The sequence below is a fragment of the Choloepus didactylus genome, chromosome 4, assembly GCF_015220235.1.
Source record: "Choloepus didactylus isolate mChoDid1 chromosome 4, mChoDid1.pri, whole genome shotgun sequence".
NCBI lineage: Eukaryota > Metazoa > Chordata > Mammalia > Pilosa > Megalonychidae > Choloepus > Choloepus didactylus.
Window position 1 is genome coordinate 131,042,893 of NC_051310.1, and position 27,950 is coordinate 131,070,842.

At 37.6% G+C, this 27,950-nt stretch overlaps 1 protein-coding gene across 8 annotated transcripts in view; it reads left to right on the forward strand.

Annotated features, from left to right (window-relative positions):
• Positions 1–27,950, forward strand: part of ATP8B4 (ATPase phospholipid transporting 8B4 (putative)) — a 273,488-nt gene that overhangs the window by 146,804 nt on the left and 98,734 nt on the right. For 6 of the 8 annotated variants that reach the window (XM_037834015.1, XM_037834017.1, XM_037834013.1 and 3 more), the window contains 6 exons: positions 732–814; positions 10,255–10,413; positions 16,659–16,747; positions 18,892–19,088; positions 24,759–24,967; positions 27,366–27,409. In XM_037834015.1, the coding sequence (XP_037689943.1) occupies positions 732–814; positions 10,255–10,413; positions 16,659–16,747; positions 18,892–19,088; positions 24,759–24,967; positions 27,366–27,409 (781 nt within the window). The remainder of the gene's footprint in view (positions 1–731; positions 815–10,254; positions 10,414–16,658; positions 16,748–18,891; positions 19,089–24,758; positions 24,968–27,365; positions 27,410–27,950) is intronic. The other 2 variants (XM_037834020.1, XM_037834021.1) reach the window with 1 other exon arrangement.

The window sequence follows — 27,950 nt, forward strand, 5'->3', positions numbered from 1 at the left end:
TAGCACTTTGACAGATCATCTTAAACTACAGCAGAAGAGAATTAGGTTGAACGCAGTGAGAAAACCAGGATGGCAAGCACTTAAACACAAGACATGGGAGGTGGTCATAGAATCTTCACTGCTGGCCATTTCATGAGTATCAGAGAGCCATATGGCCACTGTGTGTGTGGTCCTCCCTGGAAGAAAATTACCAGCTTGTGGTGATCTGCTGAGCTCCCATCTGGTTCTACAATTCTAGACTTATGGGATTCTTGGCTTGTTTTCCCAAGGAAAAGAAAGTTGTGTTTCTTTTGCCATTTAAATTTCAGTTACTGTGAAATTAGCCATGACTGTCTTTTGCAAGTAAAACTCCTACATAGATAGGCTCAGAGTGATATTGGCCTTCTTTATTTGGCAACTGTGTTTCCATTCCTAATGAGGTTTGTAATTCATACATGATGTCTGAATAGGTTCAAATGAAGCTGTATTTATTATGTCCTCTGTTCTTTCAAATAGCAAAACAGATTACTGTGTTGTTGTGCAGATGTGCTGTGGGTGGAATGCCAACTCATAGGGGCACAGGAAATCTCACTTTCCTGAGCCACTGTGAGGAGTGTGCATGACATTCAAAGGGAGATTCTTGAATCTCTTGGGTTGGGTTTGCTGTGTGCTGCATCTACCTGCTTGCTTTGCATAAGATGCTATTGGGCTGTTCCCGATAAAAATTCATGTTACGTTAATTGATTTCACAGGGAAACGAACCTAAAAGTTCGCCAAGCACTATCAGTTACCTCAGAACTCGGAGCTGACGTTAGCAGGCTTGCAAAGTTTGATGGTAAGTGGTTAAACCAGATAAACAAAAATCTGAAAACCAAAAACAACGTAACAAATGAGTTATCTGAGATCCAATTTATGTTTCTTTTTATTTGGTGAAAGGACATGAAATTCCCAAGGCATCAAAGCCTGTAATCTCTTCTCACACTGAAGTGTGAAAACTTCTGCTAAGTGGAGAATGGCTTTAGCAGTTCATCATTCTTTTCATCCTTGTTTCCTCTTCTCTAGATCTCTTTCTCTCCAGTCCCACAAGTCTTCACTTGCCTGACCTTGCTTCCCTGAAGCTCTCTGCAGGCTTGCTGAGGAGTACAGGCCATGCTTTTATCTTTAGCTCTAGGTCTAGCCATCCATGCATTTCTTGGCTCCAACAAAGACCAAACACTTGACTGCAAACTTCTTGAGGACAGCAATCCTGCCTCCTGTGCTTCTCTGTCTTACACAGTGCCTGGCACTGTCTCAAAGACAGCAGGTGCTCACGAAAAATATTGTGACTTATTAATGTTGGCAGCTGGTGCCCTTTATTTTAGAGCATGGTTTTGCTATCTTCATCTACACACGGTTCAACCTAGTCCCCTGCTCCTCAGCACGGCCTCCCTTGCCTGTTTTGTTCCCGGTTGCATCTTCTTCTCCATGAAAGCTCTCCTTCTTAGGCATTCTTGGAATGACCTCTAGAGGGTTTCTATTCCAGGGATGTTTATATTTTATGGTTAAGAGACCAGAGAGAAACAAAATTCTTCAAGAGTCAAAGAAAAGAACCACTAATGGCAGGGTTTTAAGCTCCATGGCAGGCGTGGGGAGAATCCATGGGGCTTTCTTGCCACCCTTCAATGGTCTCCTGCTTTGCTCCTACAAAGTCTGGCCCCCAGTATTAATATTTACAGGTTGGTTTTATTTATTAATGAGTCCTTGTAAGTTGAGACTGTCTTCCATAACGTTTTCATTGGAATCCAGTAAAGGAAAATGTAGCTAAGAGCTTTGGCATGATCCTGTGAGTTAAAACTCAGGAAAATTTATATTTTAAAGTTTCTCAAATGCATAGCTTAGAGCTTATATTGCCTCTGTTTTGTATTTGTTGTAAGCTCCTTCTGGCTTCTGTTAATATTATAATCTCTCTTAAGTGAGTGCTGTTACAATGAATGTTTATAGAAAAAAATATTCATTCAGATTGAGATTTAAATCAGGGGAATAGCCAGGAAACATTGAATGGTCCAAGATATATTTTGATTAGATTAAAACGAATTACACATTTTCTATTAGGTGATTTTTTCCAGTGAAATTTTACTGTCATGTGAATCCGAATCCAAGAAAAGTGAATTGTGTTAGTGAATCAAAATACTGGCTTTATGAAGTCCTGAAGGGGCAACCTAAATACAGTTGACCATTAGTCCTTACTTTCCCAGCAGAATTGTACCTTTATTTCTCTATCAATTCATGAGGAGGTAGAAATTCAAGATTTTTAGTGTTCTTTACCAAGAACAAGCAGAAAATGATCATTATAATTATCTGGTTCCCTCTCATAGATGTTGACATAGCTAGCCTAGACTATGGTGCAGTTACAAACAACCATGAAATCTTAGTGGCTTAAATACAGGAAAGACTTATTTCTCTGTCATGTCACATTCTGATGTGTGTTGGAAGGCATTTCCCATTTTGTGGCTATGGTATCTAGATTAATGGCCTCTAAGGTCACTATGGCAGGGGCAAGGTGAGATGACAGAGACCCACTGGCTTTTAACTGCCTCTTCCTCTCACATTTCATTGGCCAGATCATTGGAAGTAAAGTAAAGTAGTTATTTTAGTTAAGTTGTCTTTTTCTTACCCCTTGTTATGGTTTGTTTGAAATGTTTCTTTATTGTATGGTTTTTTTTTAAAGTTTTTTTTTTTTGATATAGTTAATTAAAAAAAAAAGTTAATTAAAAAAAAAAAAACAATGAAAAAAATATGCAGAGTCCCCTTAAGGAGCTGGTGGAGAATGCAGGGGTGTTGGGCTTCCCCACCTCGATGGTTGCTAACATGACCACAGACATAGGGGACTGGTGGTTTGATGGGTTGAGCCCTCTACCACAGGACTTGCCCTTGGGAAGACTGTTGCTGCAAAGGAGAGGCTAGGCCTGCCTATAATTGTGCCTAAGAGACTCCTCCTGAATGCCTCTTTGTTGCTCAGATGTGGCCCTCTCTCTAGCTAAGCCAACTTGGCAGGTGAAATCATTGCCTTCCCCCCTATGTGGGATCTGATACCCAGGGGAGTGAATCTCCCTGGCAACGTGGAATATGACTCCCGGGGAGGAATATAGAGCCGGCATGGTGGGATGGAGAACATCTTCTTGACCAAAAGGGGGATGTGAAAGGAAATGAAATAAGCTTCAGTGGCAGAGAGATTCCAAAAGGAGCCGAGAGATCACTCTGGTGGGCACTCTTATGCACCATATAGACAACCCTTTTTAGGTTCCAATGAATTAGAATAGCTAGCAGTAAATACCTGAAACTATCAAACTACAACCCAGAACCCATGAATCTTGAAGACGATTGCATAAAAATGTAGCTTATGAGGGGTGATGGTGTGATTGGGAAAGCCATATGGACCACACTCCCCTTTGTTCAGTGTATGGATGGATGAGTAGAAAAATGGGGGCAAAAAAAAAACAAACAAAAAATGATAGGATTATAAAATATCTCCTCAGACTTACTCTCAAGGTTTTTTTGATCCTTTTACTCCCCCCTTCTTTTCCTACTTCCTCATTTTTGCCTTCTTTATTCACTTTTGTCACAATTGGGTGTCAATAGTTTTGGGGTTTTTCTCTGATGACTAGAGAAAGACTTCCTATGGTAGTAAAAACTGGTTATCTTATCCTTTGGTTTAAATTGAAAGTGTGATATCATCACTGTGTGGATTTGGAAATGCCCTGCCTAGCTATGGCAAGTATAGGTATAATAGATGAAGACGCATGAGGCACACCCTTTCCAATGCTCTGTCTGAGCTAAGTGTATTTTTTTAACTTGTGACTTCTGGGCAAGTTTCGGCATGGCATTATTTGTACTTCTTGTTACCCTGTGGTTTGTTCTGAGACATGCCAAGCTACTTTGTCTAGCACCAAAATGCAATTTTCCATCCTTGCATAATAAATGTACGTCTTCCCAGGATCTTCAGACATGAGTTCCCTGCTTCTACCTCTAAGAGAAGTCCCCAGTGGGCACTCCAAACTGGGGACACCAGTCCAACCTGAGGTGGATTGGGCCTCACGAAACCTTCACAAGTCTCCCTGCCTCCCCATTTTTGCACCTATACTCACACACAGTCTTACTGGTAGCCTTCTGAGGCATGGCGTGAGCTTATCTCTGTCTCCTTCATTTATTCACTTAGTCACCCATTCACTCATTCAGCAAATGGATATCTAACAATGCCAAGGAATATATTAGGCCTGGGGATACAGTCATCAATATGTCAAACTCAGCCCTTGCCTTCAGGGAGTTTAAAGCCCAGGGTAAAAGACAGATTTGAACAAGTGCTCATACTCAAAGGAGACATTAAGGTCCTAAACAGCATGTCGACACATGAGCAAGTACTCGCTATGAACCAGGTTCTGTGAGAAGCAGTTGCACAGTTGTCTTATTAAATCCTTACTGCCCTGAGAGGTAGAGATTTTTATTGGCTCTAAGGTATGGATAAGAAATCTGAGATCCAGAGAAATGGAATAACTTGCCTAATGTCACATAGTTACTTAGTGGAGGGCGAGAATATGAACCCAGAACTGCTGGCAAAACCCTCAAAAGGACATGAAAGCCCAGGCTCTAAGCCACAAGTACAGGCAGCACTGGTGAGTTAGGGAACTTGAGCACACCAGCTTAGCTCCTGATCAGAGTAAGAAATAACATTTTAAAAGTACTTTAAATCATAAGGTACAAAATTAATGACCAGAGGCTAAGTCTGTCCAGGACTCGGATGCTATCATCATATTTTTAAAAGCTAGAAATGTTCTCAGTGGTCTTGAATGTCAGAATCCCTGAAAAGAGTTTATAGAAGAGCTGATTAAATATAGAGACCAGTCCAAGCAAGATAGGGTTGGATTTTGGCACTTAAATCCATTTATTTGAAAAGTTCTCATATAAATATTAGTTTCAAATGTCAGAAAAAAGATTAGAATGTAGCCTATTGAATTTTATATTAAGAAAAGATATATAACTTGATCTAATATTATAACAAACATAAAAATAGAGCTGTCCTTAATTTTTCTTGTTAGTCTTATGAGAATTGAAAAGCTTCTACAAATAAGTAACTGGAAATATTTGTCAATTATCATTTATGGACATTCTTATTCTTGGGGGAAAGCCCTGGATGTAAGTTTTCCAAATGTATTTAAGAATCTTTTGAATATTATTACTGACTGGACAGAGATCTGTTTTTTGCAACTTATGACAAGTTTACATATTTTTTATGATTGTTGATACTGAATTCCGAACCAGGGAAAGGTTGACTCTTTACTTCAGGAATCTCTGTGTATTTTTGTGGTCCTTTCTAAAGAATAGCATGCATGTAATTACAACATAGAAAAAATAAGCATCTCTTTTTGGTTAAAAAAAAAAGAAAAGGCTTGGTTAGCATCTTAATGACTCTTTTACTTACAAGATAGCTTTACCATTCACCTGATAGAAGCACAGTCCAACAGTCTAGCTGATATTGCTGGTTTGAAACTGTTATGGACCCCAGAAGAGCCATGAACTTTTAATTCAATCTTGTTGGGTGGAAACTTTTGACTGAGTGTTTCCTTGGAGATGTGACTTACCCAGCTGTGGGTGAGTCCTTTGATGGGTTGTTTCCATGGAGGTGTGGACCCCGCCCATTTAGGATGTGTCTTAGTTAGATCACTGGAGTCCTTTAGGAGAGCTCACCGACAGAGAGAAACCCACAGAGATGCTTAGGGATGCTTGGAGACACTTGGAGATGTTGGGAGATGCAGACAGAAGGACATTTTGGGTAAAGTCATTTTGAAACACAACCCAAGACAAAGGACCAGCAAATGCCAACCACTTACCTTCCCAGCTGACAGAGGTGTTTTGGACGCCATTGGCCTTCCTTCACTGAAGGCAGCTTCAGCAAACCAGAACACTGCATGAGACATGGAGTCCATATGAAGACATAGCGTCTCTCTTTACTGATGGTGCTAACATGGGCCTTATGGTGGTGGCGGCAGGTGGTTGAGAAAGTGGTTTAGAAAACAGGAAAGTGACACTCTTCTTTCTAAGAAAACAAAAGAATATTCATCACAGTCATCAGGACAACAGTAGTGAGTGATCTCCTAAACTCCAAGCAGCTCTTAGTCAGGCTGGAAAAGAAAGATACAGAGATTTGCACAGCAGTAGTGATGTCTCATTCACTGGATAATTTGTCTTATGGAAGAATTGCCATGCAGATAATCAAGAAATATTGATAAGAATAATATACATAAAGAAATAAAGTCAGCTTCTCTGGAAAATCATGGAACACTGCATACTGAACTCCATTTCCATGATAAACTATAGATGTCCAATTTGAGGACGTTTGTTAGGCTGGTAGTTAACCAACAATCACATCTGGCTAAATTTAGAGTGCTGAGAAAGGCCCAGATTGAGATCTTGTAGGTTTTGTTCAGAATGGATCTAGAGCATTTCTGTGTGATTGTGAACCGGATGAATTGCTATCTACTTTCACGTATTTTCTGTTCAGAGGGCAAACAAATTTGTCTAGCTAGTTTGACTATATTTATACTCATTACTGACATGATTTTTTTCCCAGTTGTATCATTGCCATTAAAGCTGACTTTGTGCTTGTAAACATGTTTTCTGCAAATAATTGTGAGAAATGTTACTATTTTTTCTTAAACTGTTTCCTCATCTACTGTCAAACTGTCCGTTTACTGCGTCTTTCTTTTCTGATGCAATTAGCAAAAGGAAGAAGAGTCAAATGTTAATATTTTTTCTTGAACTGTTTCCTCATCTATTGTCAAACTGGCCATTTACTGCCTCTTTCTTTTCTGATACAATTAGCAAAAGGAAGAAAAGTCCTAAGAGGGTTTTTCCCTAGTCTTTATTATGCTTTATGCTAGAATGTATTTTTGGTTACTACTAATGTGCTTTAAGGCCCCACCTCCTTTCAGTGTTCTCAGCACCATTTGTCTCTCTTTAGAGTTAGGCCAATCCAAGATCTTCTTGGAGGCTGGGGTTTCTGGTCTTCCAATCCACTTTATTGCTGTTTCCCAGAGATACACCCAACTCTTCCATTCATCTTAGTTCTGCTCTGATTCTCTTTTCGTCTCCCAACCCCTCTATTGAATCCATCTGAAAGTTTTCCATTCATCTATCCAATAGATATTTATTAAAATCCTGCTATGTAGGCAGTATGCTGGGTCATGGGAATATAGAGGTGAGTAGTGTGGTCCCTTCAAAGGAACCTGGTCACCTCTTTTGGAAAGGGGCAGAAAAAAACTTGGGGAGCTTGTGTCTTAGGCTAACGGGGCTAAGAAAGGGGAACCTGAGCACTTCTAATGATAAAAAGGGAGTTTGGCTTTGTTCCTGCCATTTTGTTTTTACTGCCCTGTATTTAGTATTTGAATCTCTGAGACCACATGCATCTCTTTGATTTCCTTCAAGAAAAGCTGAATTGGGACTTGGCCTCCAAGAATGAGGGCAGAACCCCTTGGCCTTTCTGTCTGTTCCCATCTAGGATCATACCCTTGATGCCGGGCCAGGAGTGGATGAGCTCGGGGGAGGGAGGAGCGAGCGGACACAGTCAAGGCTGTACTTGCCTCCAGGTCAGACTTTGCTTGCGACAATAAAAGTGATCAAATGAGCCTGTTTTTTATATTCCTACTGGCAGAGACTATGTATCATGTTGTTTTTGCCCAAAGAACGTTTTTTTTTTTTTAATGACCAAATTTGAATCCTAAAAAATTGAATCTTGGGTCAAGAAACTGGAATAAACTTTAACGTTAGCTGCCAACCCTGCTATTTTATGTAGGTTTTGCTGGTGGTGCCCAATTCAAGGTTCTAAAAAATTCAGGAATAAAAATTTTTGGTTAAGAAAAGAGATATTGAATTCTTAGAATTTAGAAAAAGTCTCCTGTTCTACAACTTAGTTGTCTAAACAACATGTGCCAGTTTACATCCGTGTTAATCTACTTTTTAGTATCAGTGATGGGGTCTAAGTGTAACTAACCAGAATTCAGCCATTTTCCTTAGTATAAAATAATGACTTTGTACAGATTATTTAGCCTCATCCAAATCTTCCTGCCAGCTTTCCCTCATTTTGCGGTAGAAGCCTGGGAAACTGCCAGTGGAGGGTCTTCAGAGGGGGTGTTTTTATTGTAGTTGGGGAAGGAAGATGGGAGCTGGGAAAGCAGACTGTGAGTCCCTCATTCTTTTCGGGGTTTATTTGTTTTTTAATGCAAGCTCCACTAACATTAGTAATCTGCTTGGCCAGATTTTTTTTTTTTTGCCTTTTTGATCTGGTCTTTATTCAAAATAAGGTGTCCAAAATGATTTGACTTTTATGGAGTAAGCAATTTAGGTAGCAGGCTTCTTTTCTTCTGTGGTAGGTTTCTTTTCCCCAGGCTTCTTGGTAGCTGCAACCTTCTTTCCCACCAAAGGCGTCTGCTTCTGTGGCTTCTTAACACCAACAGCCTTCTTTCCTTTCTTCCCCCATTACAGGCTTCTTGCCCAGACCCCCCTTCTCATCTGATTTGGCCTGTAGTGCTGCTGCAGCTTTATCCATCCTGAGTTTGTGATTCGTAGCCTGGTGAAGAATGCCGTATCGGCACTTAGTCTTTGCATATGGGTTTAGTTTCAACCTGATTCTCAGGTTTTTCTTGCGTGGTGCTGGGAGGGCTCCTTGGATCTCTGGGCTTTTCAAGTTCTGCTAAGGTCTGTATTCATCATCTTGTGCATGGGAAGGTGGTAGTTACCCTTGAGGGAGGCAGCTTTACGCCAAGTGCCATACAGGTCCTCTAACTTGTGGAAAGCACTTTCAGTCCAAGTGCAGAAACATTCCAGGTGCCCTCCAGGAGCAAGTTTCAAAGTATTCAGCTTGCTTACATCAAGCAGAGTAATTCCAGGGGTGTCTCTGAAGCCCTTGGTGATACCAATGTCCTCATTAAAAATGATGCACGGTCCCCTGTCTAAGGGTTTTAAAGGAAAACATATCATCCCAGGAAGGAAGGGAGCCTATGTAAGAAGTCGCTTTCCATTCAGAAGGTGGCTTGGTGAGTAGATGGAATTAGTTTAATACAGAGTTTCTCTAGGCTGGACTGGTCTCCATTCCCTTCAATCAATTCTAAAGACATACTTCCCATTTTTATATTCCAAATGACAGTTTTCATATTTCACCCTGCTCTTTTGGCTTCTGATTAAATAAATGGACTTCTATTGTTTTTGAGAGAGAGAAGTTTTAGGTACTAATCACACTTTTGACTCTGGCTTGAGTTCTGATCAGATCTACCTACAACCTCCTTTTTTCATTCCTGCTGTTCCTCTTTCCCTCCCTTCCTCTCTCCCTCCTTTTTTTCTCTTCCTTCTCTCCCTTCCTTCTGACTTTCATGTCTTTGTATACATTACTTCTTTTTTACTTCTAAAAATTTAATCCCAACTGTTGGCAATGCAAATGTATTTTAATCTAATAGTCATATTTTGTGACAGGGTCCGTAAAAGATTATTTCTGGTTTCTTTTCTACCTAGGGAACCACTACTATGAATGTGTATTCTTTTATTGAAGTAGTGGAATGAATTGATTCATTGATTTGGAATGGACATGCCCTTGGTTTGGAATGGGCTTGGAATTAGAAAAAAACTAGAAACATCCTCCGGCCAGTTTGGGGCAAGTTATGGTGCTTTTGCTAGTCTCCATAACTCTGAATCTAATCAAGATAAGAAGCATAGAACAGCTGAAAGGAATCACACGCATTCTCAGGCATATGTGGCAAACAAAGCTCAGGTTTCTGTGGGGTGGAATATAGTAGGAACCCCGATATTTTGATCACCGACATAGAAAGAACTGATTAATCTTTGTTGTGAAACTGGAAATCTGTCATCTTAACCTGTGTGAAAGTTCACATTAAGTTAAAAGAAATGGAATAAGAAAAACTTTTAGGACAACCCTGCTTTATCTTTCCAAAAACTGTTTGTTACAAACTAGAACTAGAGCTAAGTGATTTTTTTTTTTTTTTTTAAGGAAAAAGCATCCTATGGCTCTTGAGGTTTCTGTTCTTATTTGGATAGTGTAGAAAGTCATGTTTCAAAATATTTGATGGATTTTCCTCTTTGTACTTCACAGATGCTGCATATGTAACAATGTGCTGTCTAAAAGAGAAGGAAAAATGTACTCTATAAATGAGAAGTAGAGTGGTAAAACAAAACTGTGGGCTTCGAAAGAGAGTTTGAAATGAGTCATAAAAAAGATTGTTTTTTATTTTACAGGGATTGTTGACTGTGAGGCGCCTAATAATAAATTAGATAAATTCACGGGAGTCCTCTCTTGGAAAGACAGCAAGTACTCCCTCAACAATGAGAAGATAATCCTGAGAGGCTGTGTGCTGAGAAACACCAGCTGGTGTTTTGGAATGGTAATTTTTGCAGGTACAGCTAACTCTCCGGGGTCGGTTATGTGTGAACTCTTCCTGAGATATCCATCAGCACAGTCCACGGTTCTCCAAGTTTGGATGAACATGGTGATTTTATTCCACGGGAAGCACTGCTCTGGAGTTGACTTCACCGTGCAGGGTACCAGGGGGTGACCCATTGCTTGACAGTGTCCCAGGTGGTGCCATTGACTGAGGAACCACTGACTCGTGAGTTTATTTTTAAGGATGTGTGGACTTTAATGAAGCCCTAAATGCTAGATAACTACTGTTTAATTTCCCTTTCTTGATCTCCATCCCAATCACTCCATCATTTTATATATTAATCAACTTTCCTTTAATGTAGAGGAACAGCATGAAAGAGAGACCCTCTCTCTGCTGTCAGTTTTGTAGCTTGCAAAAGGGCAAGTAGCCTTTTTGGAAAAATCTTCTTGGAGATCCTGCTATCATTTCTGCTTATACTCTGCAGCTTCTTCTACTGTTTATAAACAGGACAATGGGTGCTGGAAAGCGTGCGTTTGATGGAGTGGGAGTGGCTGTAAAGGGGGTTACTCGGACTTTTCTTGCTTGCCATTTTTCCTTTTTCTACTTGATCTCTCTGGGCCCAAGGTGGCACTCTCCTGCTAAGGAAGTGTACAGTAGCAACATTTCGTAAAACCACTCAAATTATACCCATGGCTTCAATTGCCAGCCCTTGATTTTAAAAATCCTGTTTATTGTGACACCAAATTAAGATGTGTTTGGGCCCGTTGACTATATGTGCAATCAAAATCAGAATGTTTTTCTTAACTGATTTTCCTCAACAACAACAAAACGTTCATTACAGACTCAAAAGTGTTCCAAACCTAGAAATGGCCTCCCAATTCCTCCTAAATACTCTCAGCTGTGAGTGTTAGCAAAGAACTTGTTGTTTGGGGTATTGCCATGGTAAGGACTTTGGAAATCCCTAGAAATGGAGCCATGTATATACTTTTATCTGGGGATGAATTGGGCTTCCTAATTCTGTAACGGATGCTGTTATTCTTTAGTCAGGGAAATAAGCCTATGATCACATATTTACTTCTTTGAATCATTGTTGCAGAAAGAGAAATAGAACAAGGTTTATACATCAGCCTCCCTCTAACTTTCCACTTAATATGGGGGAGACTTTTTTTTATTAGAGAAGTTGTGGGTTTTCAGAACAATCAAGCAAAAAATACAGGATTCCCATATACCACCCAACCATCAACCCTTGCATTGGTGTGGAAAATTTGTTACAATTGATGATAACACTTTTTTTTGTAATTCTATTTTTTTTAATAGCAGTTATATTTGTTACAATTGATGGAAGATTATTAAAGTAGTGCAATTCTATTGTCAATAGTTTATGTAGGGGTATTTTTCCCCATATTCCTGACCTATTATTATTATTTTTTTCATGCATAAGTTTATTTTATTACTCTCTACCCATACACTAGATAAAGAGACTGTCAATCCCAAGGTTTTTACAATCACGTGGTTACATGATAAAAGCTATATAATTATACAATCATTATCAAAGATCAAGTCTACAGGATTACAGTTCAACAATTTCACGTATTTCCTTCCAGCTATTCCAATACACTGGAAACTAAAAAGAAATATCCATATAATGAGTCAGTGGTTGCAATCAAGCAGAGGAATGAATGGTTGGTTTTACCAATGCCAGAATTAAACATGTGAGTGTCTCAGAACTCTTAATGTTGAGATATCTAGTTTGGGGAAGTTATCCAAAATGAAATAGTAAGTACTATTTTATTATTACTGTAGTTATACCTACCATTAAGAATCGTGAAAGGAATATAGTTGGGACAGGCGCAGTTCATGTAATTTATAGCAGTCTGATGTATGTTAATAGCTGGTCCATGCCTGTCTGGTAATGGGTTTTCTTCTATGCTCAAGGGAGGAGGAAACCTTGTTTGCTGAGGGCAGGAGCCTTGTTTATTTAAGGAGGCCACAACAGTCAGCTCCATTTTGATGCACAGTTGATATTTATGCTAGATCTCTTCCATTTGCTCCTCCAGATAAACTCTCTCTGCAACGGGAGGCTGACTTGTGTGGTTTACACTAAGAGGTTTTCTTGACCTTTGGTCTCTAGTTGAGATCTGTGGTTGGGGACCCCTGAGATGAGATCAAAGGAGGAAGAAGAGTGAGGTCAATGTAGTTTTTCCCCCAGGCTTCCTCCTGGTGGGTCATGTCGGGCTGGTTCCTCATCACAAGGTTACCGTTCCTTAAAGGCTGCAGCATCTACACACCTCTTTCCCTTCCAATCCTCTAACCACTCCCTCCCTTTGACCCTTCTGATTTAGGCATGGAAGCAATTTGATTGCTACTAAGCCCTTAGTTACAGCACTATTATTTTGCTCCCCCTACACCCCCACCTACACTTTTGTAAATAGTCCCTTTATAAATAAACCCTCCTCTAATTATCCTTGTTCAACTGTGTCATCTGTTACCTGCTAGGATCTTGACTGAGACACAATCTTGAATATCTATAGTTTGAATGAGTCTATCAATTAATGAATTAGTTAACTACGTCATGTAGTTTTAAAGATAGTGGTTGAGAGCAAGAGTTTTAGAGTTAGATATATCTGAGTTCAAATTCTGGCTTTGCCATGTACTGCTAAGAAATCTTGGGCAAGTTACTTAAACTTTTTAAGCCTCAATTTCATCATTGGTAAAACAAGGTTAATAGAACCACTCTTGTTGGGTTGTTGTAACATTAAACTGAGATAATTAATGTAAAGCATATATGCACTTTACCTAAAATATAGAGTTGGGGATTGAATCATGTCCCCCACAAAAGACATGTTCAGGTCCTAACCTCTGGTCCTGTGGGTGTGAATGTATCTGTAAATAGGATCTTTGAATAGGTTACTAGTTAAAAAGTGAGGCCAAGAAGAATGAGGATGGGCCTTAATCCATTATGACCATAGTCCTTCTAAGGAGATGAATGAGCAGGGGTAACAGAACCAGAGGAAGAGACAAATCACCATGTGATGGATGCAGAGATTGAGCTGTCACTAGAACACTATGGGACTTTGGAGAAAACATGGCCTGCCAATACCTTGATTTTGCACTTCTAGCTTTCCAAACTGTGAGATAATAAATTACTGTTGTTTAAGCCAACCCATTCTGTGATATTTGTCATAGTAGACCTGGCAAACTAAGACCCATAGTAAGCACTCCAGAAATTAATTAATCCACTAAACTATTTATTGAATGCCTACTATTGCCAGGCTCTGTGCCCACTTACTCATTGGGGATTAAGAAAGTAAACAAAAACAAATGAAGTCTCTTCATTCACATGTCTTTCAGTCTGGTAGGGAAGAGAGACATTAATCTCAAACAATTGTATTAATAAATGTATATTTTCAACAAGTGCTCTGAAGAAAAAGAACATAGATTCATGAACGTATGTAATGGATATAGCTGATGAAGCTTGAGCTAAGATTTCAAGGATGAGAATGCATTGAACTGGTGAAAATAAAAGGAGAAGCACACGTCAGCAAGAAGGCACATAATGGGTGAAGGCCCCATGGCAGGAGTGAGAATGAAGAGGTGCTCCAGTTTGCTAATGCTGCCGTTTTGCAAAACACCAGAAATGGACTGGCTTTTATAAAGGGAGTTGATTTGGTTATAAAGTTATAGTCTTAAGGCCATAAAACTGTTCAAGGCATAAACATGAGTACACCTTCACTGAAGAATGGCCAATGGTGTCTGGAACAGCTCTGTTGTCTGGGAAGGCATGTGGCTGGCGGCTTCTTCCTTTGCTCCCAGGTTGTGTTTCAAAATGGCTTTTTACCAAGATATTTCTCTCTAGGCATCTGGGGGCATTCTCTTACTTTCTTCCAGGCAAACTCTGGAGTAGCAAAAGTCTACTTTCAGTGGCCATCTTCAAAATGTCTCTGTTAGCTGCAGCAGCAAGTTCCTTCTGTTTGAGCTCTTATAGGGCTCAATAAACTAATCAAGACCCATGCTGAATGGGTGGGGCCACACCTCCATGGAAATAATCTAATCAAAGGTATTACCCACAGTTGAGTAGGTCACATCTCTATGGAAACAACCTAATCCAAAGATTCCAACTCAATCAACATTAATACATCTGCCCCCACAAGATTACATTGAAGAACATGGCATTTTGGGGGACATAATACATCCAAACCAGCACAAGAGGTCAAAGAAATTAAGAAGGCCATTGTAGAACATGGAGAGCAGGAGGGGTAGGTGGACGTGGCTCTGTCTATCACAACTGGATGGATGGTGGTGTCATTCATTGAAATAAGGAAACTGGAGGAAGATCATTAGCTGGACTTGGACAAGGGAAACTAAAGGAGCCCTAGACAGATACAGGTGGAGATGTCGTATGGACAATTAAATACATGGTTTAAATAGTGCTTAGAGGAGCAATCTGAGCTGGAGATATAAATTTGGCCTATAGATGGTAATTGAAGTTGTGGTCTTAGATAAAATTGCCCAGGGAAAGTGGGCTGAGTATGAAGAGAAGACAGCCTGTGTCTGAGTCTTAAGGAAACTCAGTGTTTAGTGGCCTTGCGGAAGTGCGTGGGGGTGAGTTATCAGAGAAGACGGTAAAGGAGCTACTGAAGGAAGGGAGGAAAAGCAGGAGGACATTGTAACACAGGAACTGAAGGGAGAGTATGTTTCAAAAGGATCAAAGCCTGCTGAGAGGTCAAGAAGGCATGAAAGATATTGATGATAGCTCCAGAACTGTTTTGGTGGAGTGATTGGCTGGAAATTAGATTGAATAATGAGTGGAAAATGGGGCTGTTGAGTATAGAAAATTCTTTCAAGAATTTGGCTGTGAGGGGAAGAAGATACATGTGTATCAACACCTGTGGATAAATTTTATTTAAATTATTTATTATTAGTGCTTAAACCTATGAAGTGGATACTTGTTAGCCTGTGTGTGTTTGTGTGCCTAAGAGATGTATATATTTTTTTGCCCCAAAACTGGTCTGTCAAAATTTCCAGCTTTTGGCAATCACAAATTTTATTTGGTCATTGTGATCTCCACCCTCAATGCCCATATGATTTCAATAAACGATTCTGAGAAAATGTAGGTGGTCTCCTTTACACAGCAAATAGCTGAGAATAGGACACTGGGGTATAATTTCCAACTCAAGAATGGAGATTTTATGAGACCCCCCCACCTCTGCCTCAGTTTGTCTTTGAAGTAAATGGAAGTCTTTTAAGGACGTGCCCACCCTGCCCTGACTTCTAGAATGGCACACTGTTTTTCATGGGTGCCTTCCTTCTCTCCTTTCTCTTTCCTCCTCTATTTAATGGCTTCCTTGATTAATAAGCATGGAAAACGATGTGGAGAGGGAGCCCCAGAGAAGTCATTTATAATTGAAACCTAATTGCTTCTGTCTAATATCTTTCTCAGTCCACAAGGATTTCCTTAGTCATCTAGTCTCTAAAATTTCCCTTGCTAGTCACCTATTATTCCACCTCTAAAGTAGTTAATAATATTCCAAGAATTCCTTGAATGAGGCACTTAGTAAACATATCATGAGATAATGTATTGTATTTACTTGAAATAAATCTAATATGAGATTTAAGATAATTCTTGCCCCCAAAAGTGTTATTTATATACCAGTATATAGAATATAAAGTATACAGTAGAGCTTTAAATTACTTGCTGATGAATGAAAATTATTATGAATGAGGATGAGAATTATTCTAATTTCTCCTTTAAGGACCATCTCAAACCTTTTGGGGGAAATAGACCCAAAATTTGATTTCTTATCTTTACTTTCCATTTGGCCTCAGTGTCTGAATTGTGCTATTATGCCATTTTTTTAAAAAACATTTCAAATTATTCCTCACTTTTATTGACTCATTATCCTTAACTGCTTCAAACTAGAAGATACCATTTTCCCTTCCATGCACAGATTTTGGAGAAATAACATTTCTTAAACTTTGCAACTACAAGTGCTGTCTGAGATTTATCCTATTCAGAGGAGACCAATTATTTTGCTGTTTCCAGGTTTGTTGTTTAGCCACTAGGTGAGAACAATATACAAGTTAATAATAATGCTTGGTCTTAAGAAAAGTTAAATTGAAAATTAAACATCTACTTTTGGGAAAATTTGTTATGAGTGAGAAATCATCATAATAATATGTATAATATAATAGTTTTACAGTTGTTATTTACTGTTTTTTTTTTTTTTTGTTTGTTTTTTTTTGTTTTTTTTTTTGCAGGTCCTGACACTAAACTAATGCAGAACAGTGGTAAAACTAAGTTTAAAAGGACAAGCATTGATAGACTGATGAATATTCTTGTGCTCTGGGTAAGACACTATAACAAAATTAGGCAATATATCACTAGTCTTTGTCACCCTCAAGCACTTATATGTTGCTGGAATTCTTTTTGACGCCTAAAGTTCTTCTTGAGTTTGTATTTGGGGCTCAGTTATCCTGCTCTCTACCTCTACCTCTTACATAATTGATAGAGCATCAGTAGAGTTGTTCTCTATCATGAGAGGTTTGGTGGTTTAGTACTTATGGAATACTGCATGGTTTTGCAAATTCTCCATATTCCAAAGATACATTTTGAATAGTAAATCATAGTCTTTAAGGTAGCTTGGTCTTTTTGTTGTTGTTTCCTTTGTTCAAATTCTCTCTACACTGCTTATGGGCAGGGCCAGCTTCATTGGTATGTGGCCTATTGGCCTCACAGGGCCCCACACTCAGAAGGACCTCAGGCTTGGTTAATGATCTACTGTCACTGTCTTGAAGTTCTTAGTGATTTTTAGACAAGGGGCCCCACATTTCAATTTGCACAGGGCCCTGCAAATTATGCAACTGGTCCTGCTTATGTATCCCATGTGGTTCATCACAGTTATCCTTCATGGAGGTTCCTAAACCTCCTTTGCCATGGTTATTGCTCTCTTCTGAATTTTTTGAAATTATTTTCTCTATTACCCACTTGCCGAAAAAGTCAGATATTCCTTCTTCTCATCGTTTTGTCATACTGGCCATACCTCATAGTGTTGATTTGGTGGTTATCTGACTTTTTATGTAATATTGCTTTGCCTCCTTAAGTGGACGTTAAGTTTGAAGACAGTGACTTTGAAATACCAGGACAGTAACTTTGAAACACGTTCCCCCTCCCCCATCACAGACTCACAAACAATCATAAAGAATCAGAGCTCAGTATATATTTGCTTGACTGATATATAATAGATGGGCTGTGGATAAGATATGGAGGAAATAAATTTGTTATGCACACAAAATGTTGGCTAGGCTCTGTGTTTTACTCACAGTATTGCCCTCAGATCTGGGCTTTCCTCCAGCCACACTTTGGGACAGAGTTCATGGGGCCAAGAGGACATACCCATGTAGAGCCTGTGCCCCCACCCCTTCTAGAATTTCCTATTTGAATGGTCTAGAACCCACTTTTAGAGGATTGCATATCTATCCACCACAGATTAAAATTACTGTTTGTGAAGCAAGGACTGTCCCAGTTTTCATACTGGAAATTTGAATAACCCATTAGGGAGTTAGGAGCAGAGTCCATTCTTAAATTAAGGCATGTAATGCTAAATATCACCAATTTTAATGCTCTAAAATTAATTTGTAGTATCAGCCAATTAAAGAAAAGAAGACATTCAGATGCAGAAACACAAATTGTCAGGTTTGGGGGAGTCTGCTTTTTGGTAGCATGGCTTTCTACTACGGTTACAGTCAGATTTTTCCCAAATTTGTCTTCTTGTGTGCCTATTTCATCCATGAGAGCATTAAAAAAGGAACTTCTGGAACGTCTGAAAATGGTTTCTTGGAGGAAAAAGGAACTAGGAGGGAAATGCATGCCTGCTCTCCATCTCCAAAATGCCTTGTTCAACTCAGGTCTTACCACATGCACTGAGTTTTTGTCTTTCCTTTCCAAGGCTGGGATTTTCATCATTCATATGGGTCCTTTTTGAAGGTGAAAGGGGACACTATTAGCACAGCACCTGGACAATAGATGAGGGCTGTCCAGGGCAAATCAGGAATATGGTCTTCTTTACTTAAGCTGCTTTTCAACCTGAACCACTAAATGAGAATCAAACTAATTTTATTTTTGAGATTGTTTAAATATATGCACATTGCACAAATTGAGGATGTGAAGTTATTAGTTATGTGACCATGGAAAAGTTATGTAGTCTTTTTGTGCCTCCGTTTCATTTTGTTTTTAATCTGTGAAGTGTGGATAATAATTGTTTCTATCTCAGAAAGTCAATGAGAAAATTAAATGAGAAAATGTATGTAATGTATTTAGAAGAGTTCCCACGTAAAAATGTTAAATTTTACTCTGATGACTAAGAGTAAGTAAGAGGTTTGCATAAACTTGCTTTTCAAACAACTGATTTAGAGTTAGAAATGTGATTAGATCATATGATATGACTAGTTTTGGGTCCAAGTTAACCTTAACCAGACTTCATTCTCATTTCAGATTTTTGGGTTTCTGGTATGCTTGGGAATTATTCTTGCAATAGGAAATTCAATCTGGGAGCATCAAGTTGGGGACCAATTCAGAACTTTCCTCTTTTGGAATGAAGAAAAGAAAAACTCTGTGTTCTCAGGATTTTTAACATTCTGGTCATATATTATTATTCTCAATACAGTTGTACCCATTTCATTGTATGTGAGGTAAGATGAAGGTTTATACTTCAGTGAAACCGTTTTGTCAAAAAACCTTTGTTTCACTTAATTGTTTTGATTTAAATTTACAACAGGGAGGTAGATATCTTGTAACTGCTCGTGATCTACTACATCTGTTATAAATGAGGCAACTAAGCTGTTTAATCTGTTAAACTTTTACATTTTCAAATTACAATAAATATATTTTATTTTCTTCTTGATTTGATTTGGTTTGTTAGGAATGTTTTCCTATGAGATACGTGAACTGCAATATAATCTCATGCAACCTGATCTATTAGAATTGGGTTGCTGTTTGGTAAGAAATGGCAGAACATGTGGAGAGAACTACTGAAATGGTGCTTTCCCACCACTAGTCTGGCCCCAGATCCTTGGATTCAAGTCCTGCTTCTACCACTTACTAGCTCCATAACAATGGACAAGACACTTCACCTTCTAGTGTTTCAGTTTCCTCATTTTTAAAATGGAGATAATAATTCCACTTCATAGGATTGTATGAGGAATAAATAAATTAATACATGTCAAGCTCTTAGAAGAGTTCCTCGCACATTGTAAGAGCTTAAGGACTATTAGTTTTTCTATTATTAGTACCAATAAACAAATACACAAAGGAGTTAAAATATAGTTGGTGTTGCTTGTCCATTGTTAAATAAGTAGAAGCATGATTCATAAATTGCACTGTGCCTTGAATTGTCATTTCTAGATTTGGTCTAAAAAACTGGAGGTAAAATAGTCTCTGTCTCCATCCATGTATTATACCCAATGTACTCACACATATATATATATATATACACATACATGCATATACATGTATATATGTACACTTTATACATGTATGTATGTGTGTATGATATTTATTTATATAAATACACACAAAAACACACATATTTAATAATGGCTTAGAGGTTAGTCCCAGATGTTGTATATGAGACCCTCTTGAGTACAGAGAAAGCTCCCACCTAATCCTACCAAGACTGAGCCAGATAGTCCCAAAGACTCTGGAGCCAAGATGGGACTTGCTTGTTTAACACTCCTCATCACCAGTATTTTAACAATACACAAAATTACCAGCTCTAAATCCCCACTAATTTTTATGAACTTCTTCTCCTGTTTCCAAAATCCTAGCTGTGATGAAGCAAGGAACATTACCCTTGTTCTGGATAGTGGTCAGGAAGCTGAAATGTCAAGTTGTGGGAAATTGACTTAAAGTAGTGGCATGTGGCCACAACACCACAAATTGCTTTGGGCCCTCTGGAGCTGTGGTCAGAGAAGGCTCTAGTTAAACTGCATCCTTCTGGCTCATCTTTGATTCTGAGGACCTCTCATGTTTGTATCCAATTAGAGAGTCTGTAGTAAATCCTGTTCTTTGCAAGCAGAGCTATGGTCAGCGTTTATGGCTTTCCTTTTATGTCCTAAATGAATAATAAATGCACATAGAGGCTTGCCATCTGCACATGTGCAGTTTTGTTAAATCCTCATGAAGGAAGTATATTCTATATACACTTTTTCTTTGAAGTGCATGGCCATTTTTTCATTTCATGATTTGAAAGATTGATTTTTTGGAAACTGAGGCTAGATTTCCAGGTTAGCATTCCTTCTCACTCTGATGTGTCTCCTAGAGTGGTAGAAAGAAAACTGCTTTGGAATAGTCCAAGCCCAGTTTCTGGTCTTGGCACTGAGAGGGACATCTGTGTAACCTTGGAGAAAGCAGTTGGCCTCTGTAGGCCTTAGTTTGCTTGTCGAATGAGTGCTTCTCTGTAAAATAAGGGGATTAAAATAATTTATTACTGAGTCCCTTTCTGCTCCATAAAATGCCTATTTAGCTTTAGATGGCATTCTATATTTTATATAAAATGCTTTCATGTACTTTGTCTCAAATATATCTTGCAGAAACCTTATGAAGTGGTTATTGCTGACCTTATTTTATAAGTGAGGAAATTGAGAATTGAGCCAAGAGAGTTTAGATGAGTCTTTTTCTCAGGACCATGAGATGCAGAACCAAGATAAAAAATCAGGTTTTCTGACCTTTTGCACAGTGTTTTCCCTCTGTAACTAAGCTATGTATGATTTATTATTCAGTAAAGGTGTCAAGAAAGAAAAAGAGGCTTAAGTTCTCTATTTGTTGGTAAGGCATAGTATTGAGGAAGATAAATCACCTTATTGTATCAGCAAATAAGAACAGTATTTTCTCTCACTAAATGAGACCGGTGATTCTGATCCCAACTTGAGGGAAAAAGCATTCCGACGAATTTCAGTTTGCTCAGACCCGAAGACTGGGACAGAAAAGGAAAACTCCCAGGTATTTCTGCTCAGTCTGCAAAAACTTCTAATAGGTTCTTGAACAGATATGAATAATAAATTAGTGCCATGTATCACTTGACGATAAAAGTCCAGAATTTGCTTTGAAGGTCAACAATTCCAGGTGAGCCAAAGACGTTTATTTTGGTAGGATGTTTCTGTACTATTGATTTGTCAACCCATAGTGTTAAAACATACCCAGCTGCTACAGGTCTTTTACAGGTAATCTTAAGAAATGCAGCCATTGTACTCTAAGGAAGTAGTGTTTGAGTGTTTTTTTCCAAAGGGATAGGAGTTTTTCATGTTGTTTTGCCACGTAATGGGTGGACTCATAAGCCCTGCTCTTTGAGCATTCAGGCAGAAAACACTAAGCAGCTTGATTATGCTAACTCTGAACATTTGTCTTCTTTTCTTTGCTATTATAAAACAAAAGACTGAATGTTCCATTGTGACTTTCCTAAATCCTCTTTTGCCAAACAAAAAGGATATCCTTCCTTTCTGCATACTATTTTAAGCTCTAAGAATCCAAATGCATTTAAAATACTGCCATTGGCTAGTTCTGCAAGAATGTTCCATTCATTTTTCTTGCGTTTTCTTGAAACCCCTAGACTTTCAAATAAATGAAAGCTTCTAGTGATTTGCAGTTACCTGCATAATGCCATTTTAAGGCCAGTTCTGAAGAGGTCTTACCAAATGCCTGGACTCCAGTCTCGGCTCTGTGGCTAATTAGTTGAGTGACCTTGTGTTAGTTATTTAACCTCTCTTGGTCTTAATGTCCTTATTGGAGAAATCAGGGACCAGAGTGTGGGGATTTACCTATTGGACATTGAGTGACTGCCTATGGCAGGCAAGGCACTGAGCCTGGTCCGTTATAAATGCTAATACTTTTCAAGTGAATGGAATAAGGGAAACAAAGATGAATCAGATCTGGTATCAAGGAACTTACAAGGAAGTTAGGGGGCATACGGAAAAGTAAACCAATATATGAAAATATGTGTATACATGCCAAATGTGACTTATTTATCTTTATATGATATGATTCCTCATAGTCATAATGTGATTTTTTAGTTTGGGAGAAAAAAGTATTACCAACCAAATAGATAATGAACTGGCGCCATGCTACTATTGGGGAGAGAAACGTATGAGACCTAATTAGAAGTATAGAATTTAAAAGCCAGAAAGGACATGGGTGTCATCTAGCCTGACTGTCCCAGTTTACAGATGAAAAGATCAAGGCTTAATTTCCTTTAAGATTGGAAATAAGCAAGGGGTTCTTGCTACTATCATTACTATTTTATACTGTTCTGGATGTCCTTGTTAGTGCACTAAGACATTAAACTGAAATATCAGTGAGCAAATTAAGGCATTAAACTGAAACTGAAATAAACCTATAAGAAAGGAAGAGACATTTATTATTTATAGACAATGTGATGATAAAATCAGAAAATCCAAAAGAAGAATCTGTAAACCTCTTAGTAGAATTCAGTTGAGTATGGTTATGTGAACAACATATAAAAAAACATAAAAGCTTTCCTTTAGGTCAAAAAATTTTTAAGGAATTAGTAATAAAAAGATATGATATCTGGAACAAATCTGTCAAGCTATGGCTTGGGTCTATGTGGAAAAAAAAAAAAACCAAAAAAAAAAAAAAACCACTTTACTGACAGAGATACTTTTAAAAATTGACTTCATGGAAAGATTTATCCTTCTCTTTGAAGTAGTATTTAATATAAAAATATCAGTTTTTTTCAAATTACTTAAGGCCTAATCAAATTAATAGACCTAATCAAAATCAAATCCCAAGTATATTTTATGAGGAAACTGATAAGTTGATTCTAAAGTTTATTGAAATGACAAACAAGTAAAAACAACTAAGGCATTTTTGAAAAAGAAGACAATAAAGGTGATCTTGTCTCTTCACAGGTATTACTAAGTTTTATAAAACTACAATGATTAAAACACTAGATACATGAAGTAACATATTAATGAATAAAATTGAAAGCCCTGAAACAGATGCTCATGAGTAAAATAGTTTATATGATTCAGGAAGTGTCCCAACTCAATGGGGGACAAATTTATGTACAACAAATGGTGATAAAAAAAGTTTCTATATGGAAAAATTGAAACTGTCTCTTTATCTGTACACCATATTATTAAAAAATTACAATTGGGATAAAGAATCAAATGTAAAAAATCAACAAAGAACTAGAAGAAAAATGTAGATGTTTGTATATATAATCTTGGCATAGGTAAGGCATATCTAAGCAAAATTCCCAAAGCAGAAACTGTAAAGGAAAGGATTGTTAAATATGATTAAAAAGAGAAAATGTCTGCATGTCAAAAATACTGGAAACAAAATTGAGACAAATGATAAATTGGGCAAAATATTTGCCTTGTTTTTTGACAGTCAATGGCCTTCATAATACACACACACACACACACACACACACACACACACACACACAAACTTAGAAATCAATAATACAGTAATTCCCCATTAGGAAAAATGAAAATAGGCATAGAACACAATTCGATAATTCCAAGAAGAAATACAACTGGCCAATAAAATTTGAAAAAAATGTACTACTCACTGATAAAAAAAGAAATTGAACTGAAAACAGTAATGAGTTGCTATTTGAATTGGCATATAGTAAAATATAATTCTCTAGAATCTGATGGTAGATGCTTAAATTATAACCTTTTTGGAAATCAATTTGGCATTATGTGTGAAAAAACATTGAAGGAAGTCATAGTTGTGGCCACAGGAATTCTACTTCTAGAGATGGGAAGTCATAAAGCATCAGAACATGAGACAGTGCTTGTTTACTGGTAAATGGACAGAGTACATGACAACTCACCCCTGTTTTTCACTCAAAACCTATTATGGTTTGATTAGTGTTTCATAGAGATTTATTCTCTACCTCTTTCAGTAAAGTGGAGCCACATTAGATAATGCATTGGAAACAAGTTCCTGAACTACAGATTTCTTCAGTTCAGACATCTGACAAACATCTTTAATAAGAGTTAGTTTCCCCTAATTTATAGGAGGAGATTCAAATTAATATGCCACACAAGAAATCTCCACTGGGCCTGTTTGATGTAAGTAGAGAATAGTGGAACACTCCTAGGGCTTTTTGCTAACCTAGCCTATTGTTTTATGGTGCTGCAAGGCAATGACTTAGAAAGATTTATGAACAGGCTCTGCTGAGATGCTTGTGAAGCTCATTAGAACCTAGGGACAGAGTATCCACACTTTCTTCTACACTCTGAAGACTTTGGCAGAATTCTTACTTTGGCAATGTTTGGTATGTTCTGAAATTGATGGAACATTTCTTATTATTTTTCCATTTTAATGGATCAAAGTGTGGAAGTAATTCGCCTGGGACACAGTTATTTTATAAACTGGGATCGGAAGATGTATTACTCTGGGAATGCAACACCTGCTGAAGTTCGAACGACGACACTCAATGAGGAACTCGGCCAGATTGAATACGTTTTCTCTGACAAAACGGGCACATTGACACAAAACATAATGACTTTTAAAAAATGTTCCATTAATGGAAGGATCTATGGTAAGGGAAACAGTTCTTTTTCTCTTAGCAATATTAACTGTCCTTAAAAAAATTTTGCTTTATGGAAAACCACTTTTTTTCATTAAAAAAAGAAACCTAGCTTTCTGATTACTATGATACCATCAACATCTAACACAGTACTAGGCACATAATAAACACTCAGTAAGTATTTGTTAAATGAATGTTGAATATTTTAGATGAAATTTTGGATTTATTAAAATTCTTGTGTGGGAAAGGGGGTTAGGTGCGGTACTCTCTGCGACTCCTTTTAGTGCTCTGTGAGGCTCCACAGTGCAACATCCCAAGAAGGACACGTTCTTGGCAGCCTGATTTATTTTGGTAAAAGCAGTGTTTTATGCTCCTCATAACATGCAGGACAGTACCTTAAAAGACTCAACTAAACCCTTTGGATCCTTAATTTGTTAAATATAGGACGTAAGTAATTTATAATGCCATTAAAATACATTCTTACTAAAGCACCCACTGAATGTTTCAGAATAACTTTTTCTTGTTTTCATAAGGGTTGGGTTTGTTTATATCATAAATCTGGGCCTTGAGAAAATCTGTCATGCCGAGCTGATTTGTCTAACTCTTCCATCTTCTGGCTCAGAACTATCACTTTCTTAGACTTTAATTTCTCTTCATTTCCATCACGCACACTAAAAATGGACTTTGGGGAGATCATTTTATACAAGGACACAGAATTTTTTGTTTTTGTTTTTAAAACAGTTTTACTAGAATTACTGCATATGGGTAATAAGTAGAAAATGACCATGGTGAGTCTGAAATTTAAATTTCAGGTGCTTGGCTCAGGGGCTCTTTCCCCACAGCAGCTGGACAGTGTTCCAGCTACAGATCTGTGCCCCAGAAAAACAAAAATGACTATTTGTTAAGTGTCTTTGTGTTCATAGCATTGTGTAATGAAGAGAGAGACTTGGTTTTAAAAACCTACTATACTGACTTTGTAGTTTTCATTCAGTTGTGCCACTTTAAACTCTCTGTTCTTCAATTTCCTCATCCATAAAATGGGAATGAAAATCTTCATCTTGCAAGTTTGTTATAGGGATTAGCAATGATGTAAGTACCTGGCACATGGTTGATGTCTGAACTCTTGTAATTTTTACAAGAGGTCCAATTCTGGAAAATTGTGTAAGATCTTTGCCTGCTAAGCAAAAATTGAAAATAAAATAAAAAACCACTTTACTGTCCCACAATAGGGGCAGGCTAAAATAAATTGTATTACATGTATAATCATGAACTATTATGTAATCATTTGAAATGACATTCACAAAGAACTTTTAAATGACAAGGGAACTTCCCTCACTATCAATGGTTAAAAAAGAGGCAGGAAGCAGAAATTTATGGATGGTATGATCAATACGTATGCACACACACATGCACACATACACAATTAACCGGAAAAAAAAAAATCCCACAAAATTAAAAAGATGGTACTGGTTTTCTCTGGGTGGTGGGATTATTAGTGATTTTTATTTTCTATTGTAAATGTCCTGTAATAAGCACATATGAGCTGTAGGTTCAGAAAGAAGTTATTTCATAATTTCTGGCACATAGGTGGCTATGTTCTTTGCCTGCTGGTAGCACTGACATGGTTTAAGGTTTAGATACTAATTTGATGTTGATATTCACAGGTGTAGCTAGTCTAAATCAAGATATGCAAATGTACTCGACAAGCTCTAGCATTGACTAGCGTCTGGAATTGGTCTCTCTAGGATATAACTTTGGATTACTCAACAGTGGGGATAATATGGAAGACTCAAATTTGCCTCTTGCAAACATCATAGATAATGTAAGAATAGAATGAGAAAATGTAAAATTAAGAGGTTCCTATTTATTTTGTTTTAGTACCTATTGCACTTTAGCTCTATCTTGGGCAAAACATGAGTATTTGCATTAATTGGCGTGTCTAATGTTACATTTTGGAAACACTCCTAAAAAGTCGGCATTTGAACCCACAGTGCCGTCTAGTAATGGTGTTTTAAGAAACAAATGTTTTCCTTAAAACTAACTGTCAAAACTGAGTTTTAATTTCATTTACTTTACAAAAAATTCATGGATATATATATATATATAAAACAATATTTGCCATTTCAACCATTTTAAGTGTACAATTCTGTGGCATTAATTACATTTACAATGTTACGCTACCATCACCACTGTCTATTATAGAACTTTTTCATGACCCCAAGAAGAAATTCTGTACTCATTAAGCAATAACTTCCCATTTCTCTTTTCCCCCAGCCCCTGGTGACTTCTAATCTACTTTCTGTCTCTGTGAATTTGCTTGTTCTAGATATTTTATATAAGTGGAATCATACAATATTTGTCCTTTTATGTAATTTCATTTACTTTTAATACTCAATTTTTGTTTTGGCAGGTGAAGTGCATGCTGACCTGAGTCAGAAGACAGAAATGATTAAGGTATGGAAGGGATCAAATTTCATTCTTAGTTTTAATTTCAAATCGTACATACTTTTTTAAGATGATGAGTTCCTAGAGACCTGATTTCTGCTGTGACAAGATGAGAGATAGTTAATGGGTAACATTAAAAAAGTAGATTCATGTTCAAAGTTCCTTTTCATCCATGTCCCCCAACCAGAGTTCCCTGTGTTTTAAAAATTCTTTTAGAATTATTTTATGCATTTGCAAGCAAATATATTGTCCCTATTTTTACATAGATGATAGTATACATAAAGTTTTCACCTTTCTTTTTTTCTCTTATCAATATATCTTTGAGCCCCTTTTATTTCAGTTAAAAAAGACTGCCTCATTTTTTTAATGGCTGAATAGTATTCTTTTGTATAGATGTTCCGTGATTTATGTAAGGAGACACAAATGATGGACATGCAGGATGTTTCCAATATTTTACTAGTAAAGATATTGCAGAAAAAGTAACTGTATACATATGTCATTTCACATGCTTGAGAGCATAGGATTCATTTCTAGAAATTGAATTGCTAAA